Raw genomic sequence first — 17,331 nt, 5'->3', positions numbered from 1 at the left:
CAGTGTACGCGCATATTGTCGTTTCTTATCATACGATGCGTCTATCGGTCTCCGTCTCCAATTCACGCATATATGTAGTCGTCATGACCTTCTTCTTCCCACTTCTGCCCTTCCTACTCTCTCATCAAAATATCGAAGGCCACAGTGTATGTCGGCAAGGAAACTGTGCTCAATTATATTATAGTTGTCCAGTTGATTTTATCAGTGGCACCATTACTCTGGTAGGTGATAAATTCTCTGATGGAACCCATAAAATCAAACTAGACTATGTGATTGTAAATTGTTCTTTTTATTACAAAGTGAGTAAGACACCAGAGAATAATCACAAAGGTAAGAAAAAATATCACAGTGATTTACGAAAGGCACAAGAACCATTATGACCGTAGGAAAGAGATAAATTATTATGAACAGTAATAAATTATTAAATACATCGTAAACAACTTCAAGCTGTGATCTCCGGATACAAGTCATCCTGGTCATCCAGAATAGCTTGTTCATCATCTGAAACAAAGAATGTTAAGCTACAGTATTCTGGGCAATAAATTTCGAACCTCGAACAGGACGTGCTCGTCTCCTATCGCCAATCTTGAATGGTGCCAGTGATAAGAGAACCAGAAAGGCAAGGACCAAGCATGTTCCGGGTACGAATACCATCACTCGTCGATAAAAAATGGCACTCGCTTGATGTGGTTTGAGAGCACTGTAATAAATCATAATCCCCAAATGTTGGTTAATAGAGCAAACACAAACAACACACTTACTCGTAGGCGGGGGTCCACAATTCGATAATTTGATAAGCGATTCCGTTTGAGAGTTTGTCGAAAAAGCTCATCGCTCCGTAGACAAAGGCGCCGCTTTCCTGAAATTTCAGTTTTCCAACAAAGTTTAGAAAAGCCAAATATGATACGGTATTACCTGAATAATTAAACTAAAACATAATACTTCTTCAGGTACTGATAGTTTTTGTCCTAAATTTTCCTAGGTTTCTAAACTTCAAAGTTTTTCTTTTAACAATTTTTTCTACCCACTTTCCGATGAATTATCGGGGTTCCTACTAGCAATACCAAAAATCTGCTAACTGATAAAATGCTTGCCATAACATCACCAACACTTTTACAGTTCGCAAATTTCTGATATCTCTGACAGGAATTGATATAATCAGTGCGAAAAATGTCTTTGACGTATTTGTTCTTATTTATTAGGAATCGCAGTTTTGTCAATTTTTCAATTCAACATTTCCCAACACTTCCACTTTCAAATATAAAAACCCACTGTATTTTTGTTGATTAAATCAGCTGTGATTGATAGCGAGGTTATCAGCAAAATTGCTTGTGCTATTCCAATTCCTACTGCCAAGCCGTAAATTCGCCATCCTGGTAGGTCGAGCCACATTGTAGCACATGACATCAGTCCAGCTACTAACCCAAATGTGTAGAGTATCTAAACCAACTATTAGAGGATTTTTTGTTGAATTTTATGGGTCAAAACCTTTTTGGAGAGTTTGCTCACAACCGGAGTACTATTGATCATTGAGACGCTGAATGATGAGAGGTAGGAGACCATTGGAAGAATAGCGACATATTTCTAAAAAAAGTGATTTTAGAGACAGTTTCAACTCACTTTTTGAACTCACTTTTTCGTAATTTTGAGTCATCGTGATATAAAACGGGAAATAAACTTGAGAGATGTTTATATACAAACGAGAGAGCATATAGAGAAGGGCAATCTGAAATCAAAGAGGGTAAGGTGGCAATTTGGAAAAAAAATACCTGATAGAATTGAACATAACCAAACCAACTGGTCCAATGCATGCGAGCCAATTCACTAGCTTCCGATGAAAATGAGTTTAAACGACTGAAATATACAAACCAGTGTTTCTTAAACCTGAAAACCTTTACCTGATCCTTCTTTGGTTTGTTGGCTCTCTGGTAAATGCGTAGAACACAAAAGAAACTGTTATTCCAAGAATCACCACTAGCCAGCCGGATAACTGAAAAGAAACTTATATAATTTTGCCTTTAATTAAGATTTTATCACCCTAAAATGTCCCAAATCCCACGGGCCAATTCCAGAATGTCCGGTAGATTCCGACAGTAGCCAGGCTAGCACAAAATAGACGGATAGGTTTGCAATAACTGTGAATGCGTATCTTAACGAGTTCATAGTAGATCTGCTGGATGGAACAGACGATAGTTCTGGGATGAGGGCAAGATGGGAAATCTAGAACATTGGGAATTCAATTTTTCATTCTATTTTAAACAATCAGACCTGCACAGAAGCCCATCCAAATTGAAAAACCATGATAAATGGAACAAACCACAGCATTTCATACCACTCCGACGTATCACTTCTACATAGGAAGCACCTATTGAAAATCATCGGGAACGAGATAGACACCAATATGGTTCCAATAAGATGCCATGAAATTCTCCTCCCAATTTTATCAAAACATGTCGGTAAAATACTGGAATCACTGAATATTCCCACCAGTGGAGTGGAAATAGCGTCTGTCACCTGAAAGTATTGCGAAATAGTTTTTTTTTTGGTGGGACAAGGAATACCTGTCCTATGAGCATTAGCATCCCGGCTCGACTGCTTTGTAGCTTCAAAACTTTTTCCATATAGATCATCAGATACGTAAACCACATACTGGCGCATAAATCATTATAAAAATGTCCAACCCCTGAAAGAATTTTGAGTTTGATAAGTTATTATCCAATAAAGAAGAAAAATTTACCATAAGCAATTTTTCTGGCAAAACTGATATCATGATCTGGCCGCACATTTCTTCTAGGAACAACTACCTGAAATTCAAGATATTTGTTTAACAAGAAGCACCTCAAACAGCTTACATCTTCACACGGCCTAACTTGAACAACATCTGCATCCTCCTCACTCATTCTGCAAACGAATGAATATAAAATAGAAGTTATGAAACTTTTTTCATTTGAAATATAAACAATTGTCGTTTGAAACTGAACTCTATTTCAAATAGCGGTCAGGTCAAAATCAATTGTGTAAACACATATCCCTAGTGAGTCAGTAGGGAAGAGTGGAGAGAGAAGGCACTCAGTGCCCGTAAAAGCGGAAAAAAGACGGCGGAATTCTAGGCCACCCGCTGTTTGTTATGTGGAACAGCAGGTTCATTTTCTTTTTTACATTTCACAATGATAAATAAAAACAACACTGCTACACTGAAGGAAAAGAAACCAAACAATGAAACTGAAAAAGAAAAAAACCAAAAAAAAAGTTGTTTCCATACTCACCTGTTTTTATGCAGAGCAAATGACAGAAAAAAAATACTGAACAGTTGTTTATAAACGGTCAATCTCTGATGAGGAAGAAAGAATTCAAAGATGAGAAATCAATTCAAAAAAATTCACATCGTTTTCTTCCTGCGCGCGATGAAAAAAATCCGGTTGTTAATGCTGCGTCCTATATCCTTTTCGTCTCTAGGTTTACTAGACATTTCTTTTCTATCTTCCATTCCTCAGTGTTTGAACGAATTTCTAATTTTTTAGGTTTCTTGTTGTGAGAAACAATTATGACTCATATCTTATCTTTTTGGTTTTTTTTAATATGAATTTTTCAAGCGAAAATATTCAGACTCTTATACTTTGCTGGAATTTAGAGGACTTCAGATGATTTTTCCGGAAAATCCAAAATTCCGGATTTCAAAGTCTTCAGTATTTCTAGAATTTCGATTTTCAATAGCAAATTTTGCCGAAAACACTTTTCTAGAAACAGTAATCATCTATTACTCTCTAGTTTATACGGAACACGGCGCCAGAATTATTTGTTTTGAAAAAATCCGGGAGAGATTTCTAGCGAATAATAGCCTGAAACACTCAAAATAATTTCCTTAATTATTGATTTTGACTAGTTTGTAAAACACCGAACAAATTATTGTTTTTTGTTTTTCGGAAACTTTTAAAGTTTCGATCTTCTGTCCTTTTTTTGTCACTACGCAATCGCGCTCCACTGAACAAAACGGTCGCCACTCAAATTCTTAGCTGGCTATTACGTTGTCGGGACAGATACATTTTATTAGTGAAACGCCTAACGAACCAAGACGAAACGTAAGTAAGAGTTTTTATTGATGATGATTTTAGGAAAAAAACAGGAAAAAAGTTACAAATATCACCAAAGTATTTATCCATTAGTTTAGTCGTTGTATTCAATTTTAATCACTTTTCGCAAGACTGCTCCTTCGTATAGATTCCAATTTTGATACAATCCTTCCCGATCCATCATTCTCTCATTTCTTGAGCAATTCATGATTTCCAATATTACAGCGCGGTCGTCGCTCGATTTTGTACCTTCCGAGCAAGATACATCGAGTCGGAGGGTGGTTTTTGCGGGGATGTACCCTGCGTTATTGGACAGACGTGGGAGTTCTGTATCGTTCGAAGAGTGCATATGAGCCTTAAACTTGACATTGATGTCGGACTTATTTTCCACCCAAATGAAGTCGTTTTTGCGGTCGTAGGGGGCATTGAAGTAGAGCTTATTAGATGGAGTAAAGGCAACATCAGGCAAGAGATGTTCGTCGGCTGCTCCGTAGTCGCTTTCTCCGTCATTGCTTGCTCCATTGTCGGTTACACCGTCGTCGTCTTCTCCGTTGCCGGCTACTCCGTCGTCGTCAGATTCGTCGTCGTCTGATCCGTCGTCGTTTGTGTCGCTCTCATGTGGCTCTCCAGCTCCTTGGGAGGCATCTGCTCTACTTTTTTTATTCGCCAATACAGCATTTTCAGCTTCATCTGTAAAAACATTAATTGACTGTGATAGTTTATGCTTCGAATCTAAATTTTGAAATGAAGATTGCTATCTAGTACTTACTTTGTCTCTTAATGCCAGCTGATGGAGCTGCTTCTGACCCTAGCCCCCCACATTGTACTGCTGCCAGAACTGCTGCAACTCTTTCCAGTTGAGAAGCTTGATGATAAACATTTCCTGGTAAATAGTTTCGCAATGATGTCTCGAAAGCCGTTGCTGTAATTCATTTTTTATTACAAAAATTGGATTTTTCAATCGTTTTTACCTTGTTGTATGAGAAACTGTTCTATACTGCCAGCTTCGGTTCCATGTGGATGTTGTTGTTGATAATTTTGCAAATTTTGAAATGTTAACTGATGTTGCCAATCAACATTCTCTGAAATGTTCTCAATATTTATTTAGTTTTTTATAGGCGATCAGAATAATGTTTTTAAAAAACAATGAAGGTAATAATGAAACTTCGAAAAGTTGGATGAAAACTATTTTTTTTATGGATTTTGTTTGAAAACTTACGTGCTCGCATTTCTGTTGTTCTTTCAAAGCGGTAGAAGAAATCGCAATCGTCTGAACAATTTTTTTTCCGTTTAGACGATGAAACGCTAAAAAACATATTAGTTTTTGAAACATTTGAGTTTAAAAAATAAGTGATATAAATGAAAACGTTAAAAAGATCATTTTCAAGAAAATAATGCTACTTCACCTAATTTTCAACGATTAATTTTTATTTTGAGAAGAGGTATTGTTTCGAATATCTTGACAAAAAAATCCGCGAACTCAAGAATGAAAAAGGAGATTAGGATGAAATCCTTAAAGGAGGTCCGTAAACACGAATGCACTTGCGGACCAGACATGAGGGAATAAAATTTTTGAAAATCCGGAAGAAGGAATAAGGAATAAGGAACTAAAATTGAAAATCAGGAACAAGGAGTAAGAAATAAAAATTAAAAAATCCGGAAGAAGGTATTCCTTAGGAAAAAAAAAGAAAAAAAATTGGAATAAGGAATAGAAAAAACACCCGGAATAAGGAAGAAGGAATAAGGAATAAGGAATTCCGCTCATGTCTGTTGCGGACATTGAAAAAAAGACTAAATTTGAATATAAACATCGTTGGAGCTAAATAGAAACATTATTTTCGTTTTGAGAAGAGATTTTATTTGCCACATCTTGACATATAAATTTGCAAACATGGGAATATGAAAGAAAGAAGGAATCGAAAAAGAGATTAGTACAAAATCCTAAACAGAGGTCCGCAAACACCATTGCACTTGCGGACATTGAAAAAAAAGGAGAGAGATTTGCATTAAAAAGTTGATGACGAGACACTGCACACCTTCATAATAACACATATTTCTGAAAATGTGTACTTTTAGGATCTTAGAGTTGCGTTTACATACAGTCAGAAATTTGTGTAGTTCACACAAATTCAAATATGCTTTGAACGTGATGACATTGGGAAATATTACATTTTAATCAAATTTATATTCCCACATTGATAAATTTCATCGTTGTTTTATATTTAAGTATCCCAATTTCACGGCAAATCTTCCGAATTTTCTTGAGCAGTCTAAAAACTGCTTGTTGGGGTAGCTCTGATGTGACATCTTGAATGAATTATAGACCAAATGATGATCAAAACGGGAAGCCCAAGAATATTTTCATACCTTGCAATTTTTGGAAAACCCGTTCAACAAATAAGTCAAATGCAAACTCATATTCTTAAAAATTTTAAGGCTACAGAATTTTCAATAAGAGATCTCAATTTCCATTGTTTAAACATTTAAAAATATTTCTGGACAATAAACTTTTATTTGACGTGCTTTGTTGTGAAAAGAGGTCAGTTACTTGTGAACATTTTAAAAATTAAAATTTCGCTTCGTTTTTAATGCCCAGAAATGTTATGGTGTTCGAAAACTGTTTGTAAAAATTTCTTCACACTCTGTTTTTGTTGCTATAACGGTATTACTTCTTATGTATTCGTTTATCATACACTCCAGTTATCCTTTCTTTTTATATCCGTGTTCATTTTTCACAATCTGGAAGTCTGAATTATTAGATAATGAACACTTGATTGTCATGTTTGTATGTTTTTATTTGGCTTGAGAAATGTGAAAAAAGAAGATAGTGGGGGTAATAAATGAAATCAAAAAGCGATATGAATACGGTAAGATAGGGTCAAAAAAATTAAAAATGAGTGGGGAGGGAGGTCAAAGGGAATCATAAAACAGAACAGATCATTGCTTGAAAATACATCTTCCGCCATCCAAATAGAAAATGTTTTTCACACGATGAGTAGTGAAGACGCCTGCTTCCGGGTAGTTTTTGAAATTGACCATCCAATTTCTGTGAACTCTCGCGTCCACCACAACAACAATTGCTTCTTCCTTCAACTTGGTGCGGTCAGTCTCTGAGAGATTCATGCGATGGGTTTCGATATTCTGGAAAAATTTGGTTAGAGTCATCTTCGACAAAATTTCAGACGATTTGACAGATAATGATCAACTTGTCACGCTCAGGACAAAAGGTGGACAATTTCAACCTAGAATTCTTACCTCCAGAATCACTTTGGAGACATCTGGGTAGATTTCGACTCTTCCCAAATCGAAATCCCAGAAATGAGCAGTCTTCGAGAGAAGAGGCTTTCTTTGTACCCATCCCATGTTTTGGTTTTCAGGATCTTCCAACTCTTTGTGGTCAAAGAGGAAACTTGCCTCGATCTGGAACAAAAATGTTTGAAAAATCAGTGAACACAACTTGATTAAAACTCAAAATATTATTCAAAATATAATAAGGAAGTGTAGCAATTGCAGAGTTGAACAGAAATGTGTAAAATTTGAAAGGATTCGTGAAAGGATTCTTTTCACAGAATCTCTTAAATTAATTTCTTCAAATATATAACAACATACCTCCAGAATCCCGTCGGTAGTCCTTGTTTTCTTCTGATCCGACGTTTCTTCAACTTTGCGGGCCGTAATTCTGTGAATTCCTGGTTTTCTCACTTCTTCTTTTTTCAGTTGCTTCTCGATAGCGCTGAACACCACCCATTTACCAAGCTGAAATATAAGACTAAATTCGAGATAAATTAATGAAATTAACTCACTCGAAACTTGCTTTGAGAGACGTCCTGGATCTCCTCTTTTGGCTTTTCGCCGTTCTTCACGTGTCCAACTGGATGGTCCGTGAACGATGGATTTTTGTGAATCCAACGGATGACGCCCAAATTTCTATTGAAGATGTAGGAGCAATGGCTCTGGACTCCCGGTGCCTTATTTTGTCCATAACCCGCGATGTTTATGTAATCAGCCACAAAACAGATTCCTATTTGGCGGTCCTGGTCCGAAACGGTGGCTAATTGATTTGTTGCCTGAAGTATCAAAACACATTGAAACATGGAAGTATGCGGAAATAACTCACCAAACTGTTTTCTCTATCACGGAGACATGTTGCTCTCAAGTTTCTTCCAATAAATTCGACAGTCCATGGCTGAAAAATCAAAATCATGCTTAAATTGATTGCCTTTCTCAGGTTTACTCTGACCAATCGTTTTTTTTAGTAGAGTACATACTTAGTCACCAAGTGAAACTTTAGCTCATAGATTGTCAGGAGGTCAAAATGGAAAAGATGTAAAATAATTTTGGTAGGACACACTCCTTTTATGACAGTTTTGAAATATTTTAAATACCGTAAAAACTACATTAGATAAACACCCCTAATTGAATGCCAGCCTCTGATATAGTGCCACCCCAGAGCACCTCCGAACAATAGAGTGCCAGCCCCTAATAGAATGCCACTGCGGATTTGATGTCACTGTGGTGAAAGTTGAAGAGAAACACAAAATCATTTAATAGGTTTCTAGCCTTTTTCAAGCTCAAGAGAGATACTGTATTTGTCAAAAAGGTTTCAGGATAATATCAGACTCCGAAAATCTCTAAAAAGGAAGTGGAAAAATCAAGAAAACCTCGAAAGTCATTTCATGAAAAAGTTGAAAATTGAGTACTTTTGTGATGAGTTTCAGTAGAAATTGACTCCGAAAAATAGAGTGACAGCCTCTAAATGAATGTCACCCCCTAATACAATGCCACCCCAGACCACCCCGAACAATAGAGTGCCATGGCTATCTAATAGAGTTTTACGGTAATACAAAACATTTGAAATTTTCAAATTTTCGAAAATAAAAATCAAAAATCAAAGTTTTTGAATTTCGGTGTTTCAACTTTTCGAAGATACTCACAGTACAACGGACGAAGCCCGTTCCCATCACCGGCACTTCCTTCTTGTATACGTCGACCACTTCGAAGAGAGTGGTTCCGTTGGGGCTATACTTTGCCTTGATCTAAAAAACGTAACAGTTTCACAATAATCAGAATCTAAACAATCTTACTAGTCCAACTAATCCTCCGGAAAAGTAATCAATGAACTTGTCCTCAGGGTCGTTGAGGTACTTCAGAAACGGGGACCATACCCGGTACCTGAATCTTTTGGCCATATCCTTTGGCAGTTGGAGAACGTTGGGAGTGGTGGCGTAGGTTTTCACGTACACCACACCATTTTCCACCCAAATCTGGCATCGATCAGTTTTGAATGACGAATACTCGTATACCTGGAAGATTTGAAAATTACTAATGTGATTTATTGTTTTCCTTTTCCGTGAGAAATAGAGACGAATCCAGAAAATGAATGAATTTCAACAACCCTAATTTCAAGAACAGCATTAGTATTTCTGTTTCTTCTTGCGGAAGATAAAATATTTGGAATCCAATAATCAGACTCCGACATATAAAACTCACGTCTTGACGCCCAGTTCTCTATTAAAAATATAGGAACAATAGGTGTTGATTCCCTGCTTCTTGTCTTCCTCATTGCCACCAATGTTCCGGTGCTTTGCCACGAAGCAATTGCCAATTTGGCAGGCCATATCGGAAACAATGGCATATTGGTTCAGTGCCTAAAATATCGAAACACATTAAAACAGGGAAATATATGGGAATTAGCTCACCAGAGTGTGTTTGCTATCATGGAGACATGTTGCTTCCATGTTTCTTCCAACATATTCGAGAGTCCATGGCTGAAAAATAAAAATCATGTTCAGACTGGTTAAGTTTTTTAGGCTTTGACCTATTTTTCCTATCTTTACTATTAACAATCACAACATTCCCTAGCGAAGTCCCCACTGGACCAAAATTTCCCAAATTTTCACGGAAAATCCGAATTGATGCCCATCTATTTTGATTTTGATAATATAAAAAACTGAGGTCATGAGGTTACAAAAACCTATTTTTGGGAACAGTTTGGTTTTTTTCTGCTTTCAAAGGTAGGTTAAGCCGCTTGGCGGAGGTAATAATTTTCTGGTTTAAAAACAATTGAGAGAACTTAATGAAATAAAACATTAGCTGAGAAAGGGGAAAATGAGAAATGTATGTCTATGAAAACACAACGATCATAATGTTGCCCTGTTCAAAAAGCTATGCCAAGATTCACGATTCACAGCGAATTGTGGTTTTTTGAGCTTTTATGGCGATGAGGTCTTAGTGCAGGTCGATCAGCATCTTCTAATTATAATTTTTTTTTGGATCACTGAAATTTTGCTACAATGCACTACTTTCAGGTTGATTTCGGGAATTTCGAAAACTGTAAATTGAAAATGTTTTACGCTTTTAAAATTGGCGAATTTTGTCCCTGTAAACGTGATACTCACAGTGCAGCGTACAAAGCCAGTGCTCATTGATGGCACTTTCTCCTTGTAGACCTCGACAACTTCGAAAAGAGTGGTCCCGTTGGGGTTATACTTTGCTTTGAACTAAAAATCGTAGCAGTTTCAAAACAATCAAAATCTAAAAGAATCTTACCAGACCAACTACTCCTCCGGCGAAGTAATCAACAAAATTCTCTTTGGGATCGTTAAGGTATTTCAAGAACGGGGACCATACCCGGGATCTGAACCTTTTAGCCATGTTTTTTGACAGTTGGAGGTCGTTGGGAATGATGACGTAGGTTTTCACAAACACCACATCATTCTCCACCCAAAACTCGCTTCCAGTCGATTCGAATGACGAACGCCCGTAGGTCTTAAAATTTTGAAATTTTTGAATTTTATTTGATTTTTCCGTTTTTGTGAGAGATATATTTAAAAGAATAAATACATTTCAGGAAGCCGAGAAGAAGTCAGGAGTTCAGTGATTGGGGAAAGAACTGAATTTCTTACGGAAGATGACGAATTTCGAATAAAATAAATAAGAAAAATATAACACACGTTTTCAAACAATTTATAAAATTTCCCGAGTTTTGGAGGTTCCTCCACTACGTCCATCGCCACCAATCCGTGCTCCAATGTATAAAACTGTAAATATTCAGATTCCCAGATTTTCTAGAATATTCTTTAAAGGTGGGGGGACAGGAGATTTTTCGTAGTTTTTTTGTAGCTAGAGTATGCATTCTACCGTCACGGTGTACAACGCTTAATGTCACTCTGCGTACAGCTGTCGTCCTCGCCTTTATGTATGCAATCGGGCGTCCGCTTTCTCTTTGCCCGCGTGGCTCAGTCGGTAGCGGCGCCGCACCCTCAATCATCGCCTTCACAAGTTCAACTCCTCGAGGGGCATCTTTGAACGGAATTTCGAGAACATTATTTTTTTCAAGTCTCCCCACCTTTAAAATCAACCTTAGCAGTTGTGTCATCAAACTCGACACAGTATCCTGTACTTTTCAAATCTTTAATTCTCATGGTTTGACGAGCCGCGGCCAATTCCATCCCGACTGCTGCAAGTTTATAGGAGTAATGCTTAATTTATAAAGCTTATGTTTGAGTAGAGGTTTTATGGGGGCCCCGCCGCTAAAAACCAAAATCCTTTCCTAGCCAGGAGCAAGAAGACTACGTCTATCAGACTATTCTTACAAGGGAACCACAATCCTTTGTCAATTTGGATTCTGATGAAAATTTCAGGATATGTAAGTATATCTAGAAACCCCTGAAAATTTTAGATTCCGCTCGCCAGCTTCAGCCGAATTATATCAGTTTCAGTACCAAAAATCGCTTTTCAGTGCAAAAACAGCAGTTTTCAAAGTCAAGTTTTTCTCCGCTTCTAGGAGGCTCCATAAAATGAAACTTGTTGTGTTATACTCAGAATACAATGGAAGTTTAGATTTCAGCCATTTCCTCAAAAAAATGTGACAATTTTCGAAAAAAATTTGAACATTTTGTCCACCACTTGGATGGGAGATTTTATCGAACTTTTGCCTTCTGGAAAAGCAGTTATAATCGTTGGAAAATATTATGATGCAACTAATACATAATCTATTTCTTGATTGCATATTTTGAATTATTCAATCTCTGTTCGTATGGGCACCAAAACAACGCTTCAAAACTGCTACTTTCCAGTGAATAAAGACAAAACAATTTTTCTTGAAAATTTTTTTACTAAATTTTGTATCAACTCTCTTGAATCGATGAAAACTAAAAAAAATATAGCAGAGGGATCCTATCAGGTTCTATCAGGTCCTATCAGGTCGCAGATACAAAACCCTGTGATCACTGGCGCACACCACATCCCCAACACCACGCCGCTGACATTTTCCATAGATTCGAAAGGCGGTTACATGTTATGCCCTCCCTGAACTTCTCTCGTAGGCAATTCGGTTTGGAATGTGTGGTAAAGCATGCAAATAAACTGAATTCAGCACTATTTTGGACTGAAATAACTCGGCTGAGACTGGCGAACGGATTCTAAAATTTTCAGGGGTGTCTAGATAGGCTATCCTTAACATATCCTGGAATTTTCATCAAAATCCAAATTGACGAGGTGTTGTGGTTCCCTTGTTAATATTTGTTGGACAAAAAATTATCTGTAACTAAGGAACCGAAGGGGCTGAACGAAGTCAACGTTCAACGATGAGATGAAATACTCTGAATACGGATGATTTCTGCACTGATTCTAACAAGGGAATATGATCTTCAAGAATAGAAGACGTTACTATAGTTTCATGTTCAAATAACGGAGGCACGTATTTATATCTAGTAACATTTAATGAAAACTCCCCAATGAGCTTTAAGAATTTAATGGGGGTTTTTCAGCTAAAAACAAAAATCATTTCCTAGCCAGGAACAATGCGGTTAAGTCTACCAGACTATTCTATTGAACGAAAAATGCTCTATATCGAAATAGAAGAAGGAGGTTATTAGGTAAATTTTTTTAGAAGGAGGTTATTAGGTAAATAGTTATTAGGTAAATTTGAGAAAATATGATGATTTAGGTCATAATCGTCCATTTTTGAATGCCGCTGACGAAGGCTTCATCGAAACACTTTGGCCGGTAGCTTCAAAGTAGAATGTCATTTTGAACTTTTAGTACACTGAATACGAATAATTTCTGGTCTCATTCTAACATGGATTGATTTCTGGTCTGATTCTAACATGGGGCTCCTCGAAAAAAACAATCCTTTTCTAGCCAGGAACAGTAAGGCTACGTTCACCAGACTAGTCTATCAGACAAGAAATTCTCTGTAACAAAGGAACCGAATGGGGCTGAACAAAATCATCGCCTAATGATGAGATTGTCAATAAGTTCTAAAGACGACTTCAATAAGATGTCTTCAGAGTGAACACGCATGAAAGTCATGTAAACTAAACGTTCACCACTTATCTCAAAGTGTTCCACATTGTCCCAAAACGATGTAGCTATGTACCAACACCAGGTTGGTAACTCCAAGAATGAAAATTTTCCACCAATACAGGCTTGATCGGGGTCAGAGAACAGATGGTCCGATTTTCCGAATTTTCCGACTTTTTTCGGAAAAATTTCCCAAAAATATTTCCGAATTTTTTTTCCGAAAAAGAGTTTTATGGAAAATATAGGAATTTTTGTTGATTTTCGCTGTTTTTAACCTTTGTTTGTCAGTTACAGGAAAATAAAACAAGTTTTTCGAAAAAAAACATTTGAAAAAGCGCAAAAAACCAGATCCGACTTCCAGCGGAAAAAATCGGATATTCGATTTTCCGAATAGAGTTTTCCGAGCAAGCCTGCACCGTAATAAATTATTCTATTCTAGCTGAAATCGCTCAACTTTTTTGGCCAAATCCGACATGAAGTCTGGAATCTTAGGAAGATCATCTGGATTCCCAACTGACTTCACAAGCTCGATCAACTTCGGCACCAACCGAACATCATCATCGAATCCGGGGTTGACAAACGAATGGCAGACTCCTTTTTGCATGCGCCCCGTAAGTCTAGAGCGACGGATGAATGTTTCCGCTCCAGTGTCGGGCGATCCATCAGGAAGATCAAAGTTGACGACGCGTTCCAAATCAACGACGCCGATACAATGAAACAGTTCATCAGTAGTCACAAGAATCTTCAACGCTCCCTTCTTTAAAGCGGAAATCGTACGGATTCGGTTGTCCAGAGAAGAATCACTGAAAAAACTTAATAGATTCAAAACTAGGGTTTCTTGAGTTTACCAATGAAGAGTTTGAACGTCATCTGGCATGCCGTAAAACGTCTCCTTTCCTCATCGATTTTTTATTTGGAACATCAGTCGTTTTTCTTTGTTACTTCTTCTCTTGTTTCATAATAACTTCTGTTTCTCTACAACTGTTTAATATTCTCAGAACAACAAAAAATGAAACTGTCCAAGTTTCCTAGTTTGGTCCTGATAGAAATTTTCTTTGAGATGGATTATCAGAATATATTATCACTTTCGTTTATTTCCAAAAAATGAGGCAAGTGCTCAAATCGTCTCAGAGTAAAAGATTCAAAAGTTCTATTATCTACGATTGCGTTAAAGAAAAAAAAATCTAATTACCGTAGATGATAAGTGGGTAAGTTACTCTATCAGTCTGCGGAAGGGTCAGTCGATTGACAAAGAAGAGCTAGCTCTGGACGTCCCGAAACCTAAATTTTACTTGAAAATGGGGATACTAGGTGTTTGATGGTTTTTCAATGGAATGGAGTCTGGGAACTTTTAGATGAAGATATCACTATAATTGCCGCATTGTATAGTTTTTAATTCAAGGAATTGAATTTGACAGTCGGATCAAAACGAGGAGAAAAAACGAAAGTCCGCTTCCTGCGCGACAATCCGAGACCACCTGTAAATAGAGGGACCAGCTAAAAATGAATCTCGTTTGGCTGAACCATTCTTTTGCACCAGTCGTATTTACCAGACCTTGCCCTATTAGAAAACTGGTCATTTGAAGCTCTTTAACGTCATCTTGATAGAAAAGACTTCAATTGAAAAGATGACACAAAAAATGAGTTGACCCACTTTTTCAATCGCAGCCATCGTCGATGCTCATGGACGTTACTTTCATTGATCTTGCCCCCTCCGCTTTAAGGAAATTCGGATCAAAAAATATGCCAAAAAAGGAAGAAACTTTCTTACCAACCTAATATTTTAAATTCATTTCCTCTATTATATGCTATCACTCCGTTTTTTTCATAATCAATTTTTGATCTTTATGTTCTTGTAATGTATGTATTTTTTTCCTTGTAATGTATGTATTCTTATCCTTTAATTTACCCTATCAGAACCTACTCTTGAATTGGAATATGTTTGTCGTGTTTTTTTAAACTTCGATTCTTGAAATCTTAATCTAATGAATAAATAATTAAATGAATTAATTCGTAAATTTGTACTGAAAGTACCGTATTTCCTTTATTAGAAGCACACTCTTTCACCCCATAATTTCGGAAATGCTCGTGATAGTTGATAGTTGGGGGGAAAGAAAGATATGCTCTTGCTCTACAGGTACGCCCACAAAAAACTACACGTTTTCATCAATGAAAACTCAAAGAGCTCTACCTTCAGATCTCGAACACGCTCAGATCATGACGAATATTAAGAAAGTCTCCCTTTATCTTAAAAAAAAACGTTTAGGGGTTCTTGAATTTTTTTTCAAAAATTCTCGATTTCCTGAAAGCGACTCAAAGATAACAAATTTTTTATCGTCTATATGACGTCATAGGCTGCTCATATACGTGAATATCTTCGAACAACTTTCTTGATTTTGCCAAATTGAACAGGTTTTAAATGTATTATTCTTGATAGAGACAGTAAACCTTGAGATCCTTGGATGTTCACTACGATCATCACAACAATTCGACATCTGATACTGAACAAATGAAATGAAACAAAAACTGAATTTGAATCCGCGCACAGCTAGATATCACAAGAACAATTCTGCCCAAACCTCATAACAACACATGAATTTCCCAAAATTGTGTCTTGACACAAATCATAAGCTCAAAAGTGAATATTTTCACTTTTCCCTTTTCTTCCCTCTCTCGTCCAACTACATATAACTCAATGTCGCTGCATTTGATGAGCAACATATTTCCAGCTACCATAGTAACACCACTTGATCTGCTTGCTGTCCTTATTGATTTCAGACCCCATCCAAATTTTGAATATGTTTTACTCGCTGTTTTTTAATACTTATGAGGAATTATATAATTTCTGAGGCCATTTGGTTGATAGGCCCATTTTCAAAAATGTTCTGTTCGCGTTTTCAAAATATAGCGGCCTTCCAGGTAAACAATTTGGTAAATTTTCGTTCCGATAATTTTCTTTTGTAGTTTCAGTATCAGCAGTGTTACCAAGGTGCGAGCACATGACATGGTTTGGTCTTGGCTGTTCTTTGCACCCTTCGCACATCCTGGCAATCTTCTGCACTGTTTTTTTGCTCCGACGAAAAAGAAGTGGAAAAAGCTGTTGTCGCTGAACAATTAGGATATTCTTTTGTTTCGGAAAAAAGAGCAATGCTTCTTTGAAAAACCATTGTCTTTTTGTCTCTGGAGCACGTGATTTCTGTATACAAACACACATTGACTACGTATACCGAAAGATAAGTGCCTTCTAAATCAGAACACTTATTTAAAAAAGGAAAAAAAGATTCGGAGAATGTTCAGACGGGATTTCCCATTAAAAACAAAAATAGAGATAGACGAATATCTTCTTTTTTTTCAGGCGTGATCCCCTTTGGCGAGAGCACTTTTGAGCAGCTTGTTCACGTTCTAAATATGAATATATTGTATGTGGTCTGAAAGGTGAGTCGAAAATCAATTGTTTGATATTGAAGTGCACTTCTAAGCAAATTTCTTCTAACAAAATGCTTCCAAGACTAGCTCACACCAAATAATTAGATTTGAGATCATGCATAAGTCTGAATGATCCCTTCATCAAGTTCCGCCTTTATGTTTTCCTTTCATATAGTGAAGGTTCAACGCTTTGGGTAGATTTAACAAATGGTTTATTTAACTGGTCTGAGACCAGGAACAATAATAAGACATCTAAAACAAGATAAAAGGCCTCGAATAGACGAAAGGGGGGATATTTATATGGATCGATCCTGTGGGCGTGGGGCGGAGCTGCTGGCCGATGATGTTGCCTCATTCCAGGAGCTGGTGGTTTGATCTGAAACAATAATCTTAGAGTGTGTGTACAGAACGGAGGCGCTGAGAGGGGAATGTGGTGTTTCAGCCTATGTGTCATCTAATGGATTTCCCGCTGGGATTTCTTATCACCCGTGACGTGTTGGACTTTTTGCTCTCCCTATGGGAATGCGGA

The 17,331-nt window shown here is 37.1% G+C and overlaps 3 protein-coding genes across 3 annotated transcripts; all 3 read right to left on the bottom strand.

Moving 5' to 3' along the window:
- Positions 1–442: 442 nt before the first annotated feature.
- On the bottom strand, positions 443–2,900 carry CBG14518 (the record flags this gene model as incomplete). Its single annotated transcript, XM_002644529.1, has 13 exons — positions 443–501; positions 552–700; positions 762–859; positions 1,273–1,440; positions 1,489–1,584; positions 1,634–1,726; positions 1,770–1,854; positions 1,899–1,990; positions 2,038–2,220; positions 2,269–2,514; positions 2,562–2,683; positions 2,738–2,804; positions 2,853–2,900. The coding sequence occupies 13 exons, from the start codon at positions 2,898–2,900 to the stop codon at positions 443–445; spliced, it is 1,506 nt and encodes a 501-aa protein (XP_002644575.1).
- A 1,264-nt stretch (positions 2,901–4,164) lies between these two features.
- CBG27703 lies at positions 4,165–5,386 on the bottom strand (the record flags this gene model as incomplete). Its single annotated transcript, XM_045239636.1, has 4 exons — positions 4,165–4,760; positions 4,840–4,992; positions 5,042–5,152; positions 5,290–5,386. The coding sequence occupies 4 exons, from the start codon at positions 5,384–5,386 to the stop codon at positions 4,165–4,167; spliced, it is 957 nt and encodes a 318-aa protein (XP_045099543.1).
- Positions 5,387–7,007: 1,621 nt separating this feature from the next.
- CBG14516 lies at positions 7,008–15,871 on the bottom strand (the record flags this gene model as incomplete). Its single annotated transcript, XM_002644528.1, has 12 exons — positions 7,008–7,211; positions 7,326–7,490; positions 7,680–7,826; positions 7,874–8,137; positions 8,188–8,256; positions 9,005–9,106; positions 9,155–9,373; positions 9,770–9,838; positions 10,469–10,570; positions 10,620–10,838; positions 13,831–14,179; positions 15,825–15,871. 12 exons carry the CDS (start codon positions 15,869–15,871, stop codon positions 7,008–7,010), a joined length of 1,956 nt encoding a protein of 651 aa, XP_002644574.1.
- Positions 15,872–17,331: the final 1,460 nt, after the last annotated feature.

Source organism: Caenorhabditis briggsae, assembly GCF_000004555.2.
Source record: "Caenorhabditis briggsae complete genome, chrX, whole genome shotgun sequence".
In the NCBI taxonomy this organism is placed as follows: Eukaryota; Metazoa; Nematoda; class Chromadorea; order Rhabditida; family Rhabditidae; genus Caenorhabditis; species Caenorhabditis briggsae.
The sequence above is the reverse complement of the archived record's forward strand: the minus strand, read 5'-3'. Positions and strand labels throughout refer to the sequence as shown.